The sequence below is a fragment of the Diachasma alloeum genome, unplaced genomic scaffold, assembly GCF_001412515.2.
Source record: "Diachasma alloeum isolate Michigan unplaced genomic scaffold, Dall2.0 Dall_scaffold_00208, whole genome shotgun sequence".
Lineage (NCBI taxonomy): Eukaryota > Metazoa > Arthropoda > Insecta > Hymenoptera > Braconidae > Diachasma > Diachasma alloeum.
Genome location: NW_021680373.1, coordinates 1,459,759 through 1,470,985, shown reverse-complemented (window position 1 = coordinate 1,470,985; position 11,227 = coordinate 1,459,759). Strand labels below are relative to the sequence as shown.

Sequence of the window (11,227 nt, the reverse complement as noted above, 5' to 3'; positions counted from 1 at the left end):
TTTTTTTTTTTTTTTTTTTTTTTTTTTTATGTCGGGTTTTGGGATTCGACGGGAGTTGGGGGGCAGTTTTGTTTGCGGGGGTGTTGTGGTGGGTTTTTCGCACTTGGGGGGGTGTATTGGATGGTGAATGAAGCCATTGATTTTTATTATTGCGTTAAATCAGGGGGAGAGGGAAAAAATCACGGCAGGTATGATAAAGTGCCCCACGATACGGCGGCCGTGCGTGCCGGCGCTTTCGTGATTCCCCCCACGATTCATGTGGACTGACTTGTGGGTATACAGAGGCCTCCGGGTATTGTATGTATCAAACAAGTCCCGGTGAAAGTGACACTCGCAATTGCTGGCGATCTGTTCAATCAATTTGTAGGGAAATTCAGGGAGTCTGGAGGGGTTTTCGGGGGAGGTAGTTGATCGGTGGGAGGGGAATGCGGGGGTGCGATGGGGGATGGGGGCTTGGACTATTAGGCTCGGGGTTTTTCAAGCCTCCGAGGACGAGTTTAACACCGGGAAGATTACCTGTCCCGGGGAGCGATCGAAAATTCAAGGGAACCCGAAAATTTCTCCCGAGAGAGTTAACCCGAAAAGCCGCAATCCCCGCAACTACTTTCGGAGCTCTCGCTCTGGCGGGTTTCTTGCTTTTTTTGGTTTGGCGGATGGGAAGCATTGGGACGGCACGGGGGGGCTGTAATTTTTATTGGCGTGATTTTAGTTGTTAACGGGCCGGAATCCTTGGTTGAAGGGGTGCGGGTTTTTTATTCGCGGGGGGTTGAGCGAAATTACAGCGGGAGAATTGGGAAAATTCGGGGAATTCGTCGGGAGGATCGGAATTACATTTTCCAATGTATGAGGTTTTTTCAGAGGTTTCTTTTCATGAATAAATAATGGCAGTTGCTTTGAAAGTGGTCAATCATTTTTTGTGAAGTGGAAATTTTTTTACATTTAATGAACAAATGGGGTTTGATCTTTGTTGAGAACGGAAATGTTGAAAATTGGAGATTTTCACGGAAGGGGCTGAGTTGAGTCAGCTTCTCCGTATTTTTTTTCTAAAAAGGGAATATATTACTTTGACAACAGTTGGATGTTTTTAATTTTTGAATCTTCTAATTAGAACCGTCTCAGAAAAATTTTAAACAATTCATGTTTCATCAGTAACATTGAAATTACATTCTCTGACATGAGTTCTTCATCGTTTCTTTCTCGGAAACGGAAATATACTTGAAATTGTGGATTTTCACGTAACACCGGCCGAATTACGGTTTTACACATTTTTCACTCAATATATCAACTTTTTCCCATTTTGCTCTCATAAATAAATAGTAGATCTTTCGGTGTTCAAAAATGTCTTCATTTATTCACATCTAATGAGAAAGAAATGGGATTTTAATTAGTATCCATCACGGGAATGTTAAAAGTTATGGATTTTCATTCCAGGCGTAAATTTACAGCCCGGGTATTCCCACCTTTTCTTTAAATACTGAAAAGGTTATTAAATTGCGAAAAAAACGATTCTGAATCTAATCTAATTTTCTGAAGTTTCCTCGCTGTTTCTAATAACATTTCAATTCCCATAGTTATCACATTACCTCAAAGTGTCGAAAATCCATTGTTTTTTTACCATTTCATTCGAAAAAAATAGGTTTAAATCTTCAGTCAGAACAGAATTGTTCAAAATTTCGAGTTTCCAACAGTCTTTCCCCCAAAAAAATTAAAGCATTATCAACTGGAGAATGAAAACGACATTTAAATCTTCATTCGTAACGAAAATGCCCCAAAAATCCAGCTATTTAACATTTCTGCATTTCTGCTTGAAAAATCTGAAAAGATTATTCACTAGAGAAAAAAATTACGAGAAACAATAGAGTTATTGCAAAGTGTCAGGAAAAAATTAGGTTTCAATCTCGATTCATAACATAAATGTTCAAAATCCCGAGTCTCCAAAAAAATGAAAACATTAACTTGAGGAAAAAAATGAACTTTAAATAGTTATTCATAACGAAAACGCTCCAAATCCAGTTTTTCACAATTTCTTCTCCAAAAACCTGAAAATATTATTGGCTAGAGTAAAAAAAATAATGAGAAACGATAGAGTTATTTAAAAGTGTCAAAAAATTAATCCATTGTTTTAAATTTACTTCGAAAAAAATTGAGTCTCAATCTCCATTTAAAACAGAAATAATAAAAATCAGAAGTTTCGCCCATTCTTTCTCCATAAAAAATGAACCATTATTAACTTGACAAAAAAAATCACGCCAGCGAATCTAATCGAGTTCTGTCAAATCCCCTCAATATTGACTAATGTTCAAAATCTCAAACCTCGGGAGTTATCTAAAAGAGGCCCTCGAGGTATTAAAAATACGAGCAAATCACATTGGCTGGGGGATTTCTGGAGGGTAAAAAGCTTGAGCAAACTGAGACGCGAAAGATGGTACATAAGAAGAGATTGAAGTGATTGTTATTATTAGAATTCCTAATGGTGTCGATTCATCGATCCATCTTTCATACCGAGGATGATGCCAATTCGTGATTGGATGCTCGATGCCAACAGGGCAGAGGGGATTATTCAAGCTTCGATGAACAGTGCGTATATAGCAATCCCCTCACAGTTCTCCTACGGGATAGGGAGGAGGCATGAATAGTAGACGGAATTAGGATAGACGGAGAATGAAAAGAATTGTAGGTAGAAAGCAGATTCACCCGTTAAAAAAAAAGAGGAAGGAACGAACAGGGCTATGAAAGAGGAGGCAAAAAATCATAAAAAAGATACACGCGAGGCGTTTCGCTTTAATTTTGCCTGATTAAATTTCCCCACCATCTCACCCTCTTCCCCTCTTCCCCTCGCCCCGTCGCCCCTCCAAGTTTGAATAAAAATTATATACGTGTGTGCACGGGTTTCAGGGAAAACTTGGCTAAGTACATTATCAATTATATGAGCCCATATCAAAACTGTGTTTTCATGTTAAATTACGGAAGGTGGGATTTTCGATCAAATGGATAACACCGAAAATGGCCTGAAAATAAATTGGGGGCTCGTGTTTTATCGCGATGTTGAAATAATTCATGGATAACCGAATAACAAACTTTTGCCATGTTCATTTGATATTTAAACACTGCCATTACACAGGCATGAATAAATGAGGGGGGAGGGGGTTTATTAAAATGTAGGGTTCACCCGTATGTGTCAATTCCCATCTGCCCCCACTCGCTGCGGGGATTCATTGAATAATTAATCACAAACAACGTCAATTTGCCTCCGAAATTCTCGATGAATTGCGGAGAATTTTTCGTCGAGAGAGATTTTTTTATGCGTTTTTTTGAGTTGTATATACAGAAAAACGATTTATTTTAATCGAATATATAAGTTTATTTGGATAGTACGAAATGAAGGCTTTATTCACGTTGAAAACTGTTCTTTGTTTGGCTTTGGTTGGATTAAATAAATGGTTTTTTAATTATTAATCATTCTTTATTGGGTTTTAATAAAAGATTTATTTGGAATAAATACATTGTTTTGTTGATGTAATTAAGTTTGTTCTTTTGAATCAAGTAAACCAATTTATTCATTTTTTAAGAACAATATTCTGGAAACAAGTAAGAAATTTCAAATGGAGGGTTTTATTTTATTCAAATGAACCATTTTTCTGGGTGAGATTAACAGGGTTCTGAACATTTTCATTTGATGGAGAATAATGGAATTTACTGGGGAAACGATGCATCACTTTCTATTTGGCTTCAATAATTTTTTTGGGTTTTCAACATTAAATGAGAAAAAATGGAATTTGAATGTTCATTCGTAACGTAAATATTGAAAATTATGCATTCTTCCTCTATAAAAGCGAAACTGTTCTTGAATTCCGACTAAAAATCCGAAATTTATCAAATATTCGCTTAAAATACAATTCATCATGAAATATTAGGTGACAAAAAATTATTCCTTCTCTTACATTCAATGAGAAAGGAAAAGGAAATAAAATAAGTCATAAGGTCCACCCGTACACGTGTCAATGCCCGTCTGCTCACAGCTATTCCCCAGATTCCCTGAATAATTAATCACAAATGACGTCAATTTGTCCCCGAAATTGGCGATGAATTGCTGGGAACTTTTCTTAAGGAGGGAAAATGTTTTATTTGAATGAAATGAATAAGTTTAGTTAAATAATACGACATGAAGTTCTTATTCCAAATAAAAATTTCTCGTTATTTGAGGTTCTGTTTATATCAAATAAATGTTTTTTTTTTAATTATTAAGTAATCGTTATTCGATTCAAATAAATTCTTCATTAATAATACATAAAGATTTTGCTTATATTAAGAAAAATTGTTTATTTGATGTGAATAAATTGTTTATTCTATTTTAATAAATGATTCATTTAGAATGAATAAAAAAATGGCATCTCAATCTTCATTCATAGTGGGAATGTTCAAAATTGTGGATTTTTATGGAAGACACTGGATTAAATCGCGATTCCAAATAATATTGAATTCTGACAAAAATCCAAAATTAATCACACTCCCTTAAAAACCAATTCATCATGAAATATTAGGTGTTAAAAGAATTATTGCTTCTCTTACATTCAATAAGAAAGAAAAAGAACTAAAAGAAACTTAAGATCCACCCATACATGTCGATTCCCGTCTGCCCACAGCCATTGCCCAGATTCCCTTAATAATTAATCACAAATGACGTCAATTTGTCCCCGAAATTGGCGATGAATTGCTGGGAACTTTTCTTAAGGAGGGAAAATGTTTTATTTGAATGAAATGAATAAGTTTAGTTAAATAATACGACATGAAGTTCTTATTCCAAATAAAAATTTCTCGTTATTTGAGGTTCTGTTTATATCAAATAAATGTTTTTTTTTTAATTATTAAGTAATCGTTATTCGATTCAAATAAATTCTTCATTAATAATACATAAAGATTTTGCTTATATTAAGAAAAATTGTTTATTTGATGTGAATAAATTGTTTATTCTATTTTAATAAATGATTCATTTAGAATGAATAAAAAAATGGCATCTCAATCTTCATTCATAGTGGGAATGTTCAAAATTGTGGATTTTTATGGAAGACACTGGATTAAATCGCGATTCCAAATAATATTGAATTCTGACAAAAATCCAAAATCAATCACACTCCCTTAAAAACCAATTCATCATGAAATATTAGGTGTTAAAAGAATTATTGCTTCTCTTACATTCAATAAGAAAGAAAAAGAACTAAAAGAAACTTAAGATCCACCCATACATGTCGATTCCCGTCTGCCCACAGCCATTCCCCAGATTCCCTTAATAATTAATCACAAATAACGTCATTTCGCCCCGGAAATTCTCGATGGATTGCGTGGAATTTTTCATGAAGACAGAAATATTTTTATACGTTCACAAAAAAAAAGTTTGTTGAGAAGTAAAACCAGAAAAATGATTTATTTGAATGAAATAAATATGTTTACTTGCACAATACGAGATAAAGCTTTTATTCAAATTAAAAGTTTTCTTCATTTGAGGTTCTGTTTACTCTAAATAAATGATTTTTTGCAATGACTAATTAATCTTTATTTGATCCAAATGAAGTCTTCATTAATGATAAATAAAAAAATTCCTCATATTAATAAAATTCGTATATTTGATGGGAATAAATTGTTTATTCTTTTTCAATAAATGATATATTTAGAATAAATAAAAAAATTGCATTTTAATGTTTAGTTATAACGAGAAATTCCACATTCTTTTCTTAAAAAAATGGAAATCGCATTGAATTCTAAAAAAACGTAATTAATTTAAAAACCAATTCATCGTAAAAAATTACATGTCAACGAAACTACTGCTCCTCTTCCATTCAATACGAAAGAAAAAGGACCTAAAACAACCTAAAAGGTCCGCCCGTACGTGTCAATTCCCGCCTGCCCGCAGCCATTCCCCAGATTCCCTAAATAATTAATCACAAACAGCGTCAATTTGCCCCCTCCGAAATTCTCGACGAATCGCGGTGAATTTTTTATCGCACCACATCAGATTTTTCCGAAATATTTTTATTGTCATTTGTCAATTCTCTTATCGCCCCTTCCGATATTGAATAATCCGGGTCATTCGGGAGAATCGTCTGGTGCCTGCGGGAAAAAAAAAACACAAAAATTCACCCCTGGAAGATAAAATAACCCAAGTGGAGATGAAAATGTTGTAACAAAAATGGTACGAAAACACGGAAAAACCAGACGAATGAAGGGGGCGAGGGGCGGGGGGGAACAAGTAGAGAATTCGCTTTTTCGTTTTCCCAGTGGTACGTAATAAGGGGAGGTAGAACGCACAATCTCGCTTGGTAAAATTCCCGTGAGATAGCCGTGCCCGACGAGAATGAAGGCAGACGCGTTCTCGTCCCGAGGAAATCTCTGTAGACTCTCAACGGATATACGTCTACAATTGCAATGAAGCGAGTGTGATAAAAAAAGAGGAAGAGGCGCGGGAAGAGAAAACAAAAGGGAGGAAAAAGATTAAAGAAGGTGAAGGGGGAGAGAGAGAGAGAGGGAGAAAAAAAGGAAAAAAGGGAGAAGAGGGACTCGAAGGAGAGGAGAACCCGTTAAAAAAGCAATCGTTTTTCTTTTGCCTTTAATCCGAAAGAGCCGTTGGTTGATCTCTTATTCAAAGGAACATTTGGTCGGTTTTTCTCCTATTCACAGGGATCTGCTCGGGGCTTAAGGAGGTGCGCATGCAGACACCGACGGCTGTTGAGAAGGGCAACTCGGCGGTGTTAAATTGCTGGTATGACTTGGAAGGCTCTAGTCTGTACACGGTCAAGTGGTACAAGAGTGGAAGAGAGTTTTATCGTTATACGCCAAACGAGTCGCCGCCTGCCAAGACATTTCCCATTGGAAATCTTAAAGTCAATGTGAGTCACAAAAACTGTTTTTTACGCTTTTTCCGCTGCTGGTACGGCACTATTGTTTGTTTCGGGGAGCGGGGGACAGGACGAATGGGGTAGATTGCTTCGTCGGCAAATAGTATTGAGAAATTTTTTATTTATTGATAAATGAATGACGCACGTTTGAGTGGAAGAAAACTAGTTCAATTCTTCATTTTAGGAATTTTTTTGGGGGAGATTATCTGTGATGGAATTGTGCATTTGTTTTGGTCGGACAATTTTTTAAAATCATGAATAATGAATAGTTATGGATATTGAATAGTTTAAATAATGAATAATTATTGTCTAAAGTTTGCAGGTCTGAATTTGAATGTCGATATTGAACCGTTAGAAAAGATTTAAAAAATCTGAAAAAAGAGAAAGTTTACTTTTGCAGGACGATTGGTGAAATAATTTTAAAAATGCATTTTTTTAAATTAAGAGCGTTTTCTATGAATAATTTAAAAACAATAAATTTTACCAGAAGTCGATTTCGTATCTCAAAAAATAAGGTTTCCGAAAATTTAGACAATTTCAATTATTTGTCTTGTTTAGCCTACAAAATCACTACTTGAAAATTACCAAAAAGTAATTGTTGCTCCGCTGTTTCTCTCTGAGTGGAGGGCGAAAAAGTAAATTACACGTTTCAGGGGAAAAACGGTGATGAAATTTCAAGTTTTAGGTAGAATTCAAGGAAATTGGATTGAATTTTCAGTGAAATCTGAATTTTAAAAAAAACGACATGAATTTTTCATTTTTCTCTGAATTTTCCTGATTTTTATGAATTTTCACCGAAAAATTGAGCTGAAAAATCAAGTATTTTATTCATTTTCCGATCATTCGAACAGAAAATCAGTGGAATATTTGATTTTTCAATGACAAGATTTCCCAAAATTTCATTGAAAATTGAATACGATAAAAAAATTCCGGGATTTGGTAGGGAAAATTCAGACGAAAATTATCAATAGTACTTGATTTTCTCGGCAATTTTTCTGTTTTTTCTTTAAACCGATCATATTTCTGATGGCAAATTCCGTTATCAATGAATTAAATAATAGTCTGATGACGAATAAAATTTCCAATCAGCCCCAGCTTTCACCGACGCCTTACGTTCATCATTTATTCACCCATTACATTCCACACTTCTTCCACTCTCCTTTTTTCTATTTTGACTCAAAAAAAAATATCGTTCAATCACCGACTCCCCCTATTTTCTATACACGAAATATCAGATATCTATCCCCGTATTTATTCACAACTAAAACCTCCCGCAACCTCCGACAAAAAAATTCAATAATCCCTCAGTAATAACAAATTCGGTGACAGTTTAAAAGCCATCAGAAAAATATTTCCCTGTCACGTGTCGCCCCATTGTTTCCCCGGCCTCCACCCTCTCGATAAAGAGGGGTTGTTGGTTTGCGTGACGACGCATCGGAGGAACGTAAAAGGGGCGGATTGTGTCGCGCGAGACGTCCGATTCGTCTCGTAGATACCGCTTGAGCCCAAGGTACACTGACCGAACGACATCCAAGTCGTCTACCACCCACTCTATCATGTTACACGTACTTTATTATTTTCACCGAGTCATTTTTTTATTGTCCTCCCTTTCCCTCTACTTTCCAGATTGGCGAGAGTAATGCGACGCAAGTCAGCCTGATGGACCTGGACTTTGATGCTGCCGGCGATTACAGCTGCGAGGTATCGGAGGATGCACCCTCCTTTCACACGGCCATTGTATACAGAACAATGAATGTCGTCGGTAAGTTAATAAAATCGTTGGTAATTCCGGCGGACCCTCTCCCCCGGCCCCTCTCACCTCTCAGAGCGCTTTAAATTGATTCCCAACTTGTGGGTCGGGCGATAACGATCTTCAAAGTTCAAACACAAGAAACAAATATAGGTTTCTTTATCGAAGAGAAATTAGGAGTGGAAAGGTTTCAGTGAATGAGGGGTGGAAACAAGGGAAAAGTTAAAAATTGTGAATTCCGTTGAATTTTCAGGGAAATTGGCAATAAATTGTAAGGAAAAATACATTTTTTTCCAGCAGTTTGTTACAGTATTTGGGATATTTTGATAATGTTATGATTTAATCACTGCCAGAATGTGATATGCAACATTTTCGATGATAATTCACTCAAAATTTTCCTAATTACGTTCGCAGAGAACAGAACTATTTTTAAATTAATCCTCATTGTCGGTTTATTCAATTATCACTCAAGAGATATCTGATTTTTTGAATTCTATTTCAATGCAATTTCTCAGTTATGAAGAGGATTTTACACGTCACCTTGACCCAATTCATTCTGAATTATGTGCTCAATCAATCATTAATGATACCCAGTGCAATCAATGTTGTCAGTGAATCCATAAAATCATCGTAAATTCCTTCCGCCCCTCCCCCGCCCTTAAAACGTGTTGAATTGACTCTGTACATGCGGGTTGAGAAACCAAAGGTTGAATTCCGTGGGTTTTCAGCGAATTTTTTAACTTCATGATTTTTTCCATTCTCAAAATCAATTCTAAATTGTACGTAACATTGATTTTTTTCTACACTGATAGAACGGATTAGTTATTGTTAACGAATGGATTTTGTTAACTATTAACGAATATTCATTTGATCATATTCAACTCTACCATTCGTTAATAGTTAACGAATTTCGTTTGGAATAAATGAATCATTCTCTCAGTGTAGTAATTAAATGCAATATTATGAAATTTTTGATAATGTTACGATGAATTATTGGAAGCATATAGTATTCAGCATTTTACGATGATAATTCAGCCAAAAATTTTCTAATTAAGTTGACAAAGAAAAAATATTTTAGTTTTCAGTGTAAATCTAAATTTAAAAAAAATTATTTTCTTAGTACGACATGAAAGTTATAATTCTATTTCAATGTAATTCACAACTCTTTAGCTATGAAAAGTAGATAACCTTCCTCGTCAACTCAACTCACTTTGAATTACATGTTCAATCCATCATTAACGGTACCCACTGCAGTCAATACTGTCAGTAAGCCCATAAAGTCATCATAAATCCGCCTCCTTCCCCGCCCCTTAAATCGCTTTAATTTGATTCTGAACTCATGGGTTAAGATGGTAAAGATCCTCAAAGTAAAACCCAAGAAGCAAGTGCAATTTTTTTTATCAAAGCGAAACGAAAACTAAATAATAGTAAAAGTACCCAAATATGAGGGTGAGGGAGTGGAAACAAGAAAACAAATTTTGCATTCCGTTGAATGTTGAGGGAAATTTGCAATTTCATGAGTTTGTGACCCAAATTATCACTGAGTTACCCATAAAATTAATTTTATAATTGTTTATTCAGCATTTTTTTATGATAATTCACCCAAAAATTGTCTAATTACGTTCACAGAGAAAAAAATTCCAGTTTTCAGTAAAAATCTGAATTTTAAAGGTCTTCACCCATTCTAAAAAAAATTCTTTTCCTTTTCAATGTGATTCGCCACTTCTTAGCTATCAAAACTACATCACCTGCCTCGCCGACCGAAATCACTCTAAATTACCCGATCAATCAATCATTAACAGTACCCCCGCCCTCAATATTGTCAGTAAGCCCATAAAATCATCATAAATCCCCTCGCCTCCCCTTAAACCGCTTTAAATTGATTCTGAACTCACGGGTTAAGCCGGTAAAGATCCTCAAAGTAAAACCCAAGAAGCAAGTGCAATTTTTTTTATCAAAGCGAAACGAAAACTAAATAATAGTAAAAGTACCCAAATATGAGGGTGAGGGAGTGGAACCAAGAAAACAAATTTTGAATTCCGTTGAATGTTGAGGGAAATTTGCAATTTCATGAGTTTGTGACCCAAATTATCACTGAATTAACAATAAAATTAATTTTATAATAGTTTTGCATTTTTAATCACTCTAAATTACCCGATCAATCAATCATTAACAGTACCCCCGCCCTCAATATTGTCAGTAAGCCCATAAAATCATCATAAATCCCCTCCCCTCCCCTTAAACCGCTTTAAATTGATTCTGAACTCGCGGGTTAAGACGGTAAAGATCCTCAAAGTAAAACCCAAGAAGCAAGTGCAAGTTTTTTTTCCCAAAGCGAAACTAGTCGTGAAAAAAGAAAATGTTGAACTACCCAGGGATGAGTAAAAAGGATAAGAATGGGGGAGTGGGAACGAATGAAAACAAGGAGCATCTGGTGGTGGTGTAATTAATGAACAAAATGCACCTAGGCACTGGCTAATTAATGAACGAAAGCCTCAGTACTACGTTGCACAGGTTCCTGGAGTCGTAATTAATGAACGGGAAAATGTTATTATGCGGGATTTTCGAAGAGGGAGTGGAGGGGAGG

At 35.5% G+C, this 11,227-nt stretch overlaps 1 protein-coding gene across 1 annotated transcript in view; it reads left to right on the top strand.

Annotated features, from left to right (window-relative positions):
• LOC107036261 overlaps positions 1-11,227 on the top strand; it is an 18,214-nt gene that overhangs the window by 424 nt on the left and 6,563 nt on the right. Inside the window, exons 2-3 of the mRNA XM_015254073.2 lie at positions 6,673-6,881; positions 8,517-8,652. Coding sequence (XP_015109559.1) covers positions 6,673-6,881; positions 8,517-8,652 — 345 coding nt within the window. The remainder of the gene's footprint in view (positions 1-6,672; positions 6,882-8,516; positions 8,653-11,227) is intronic.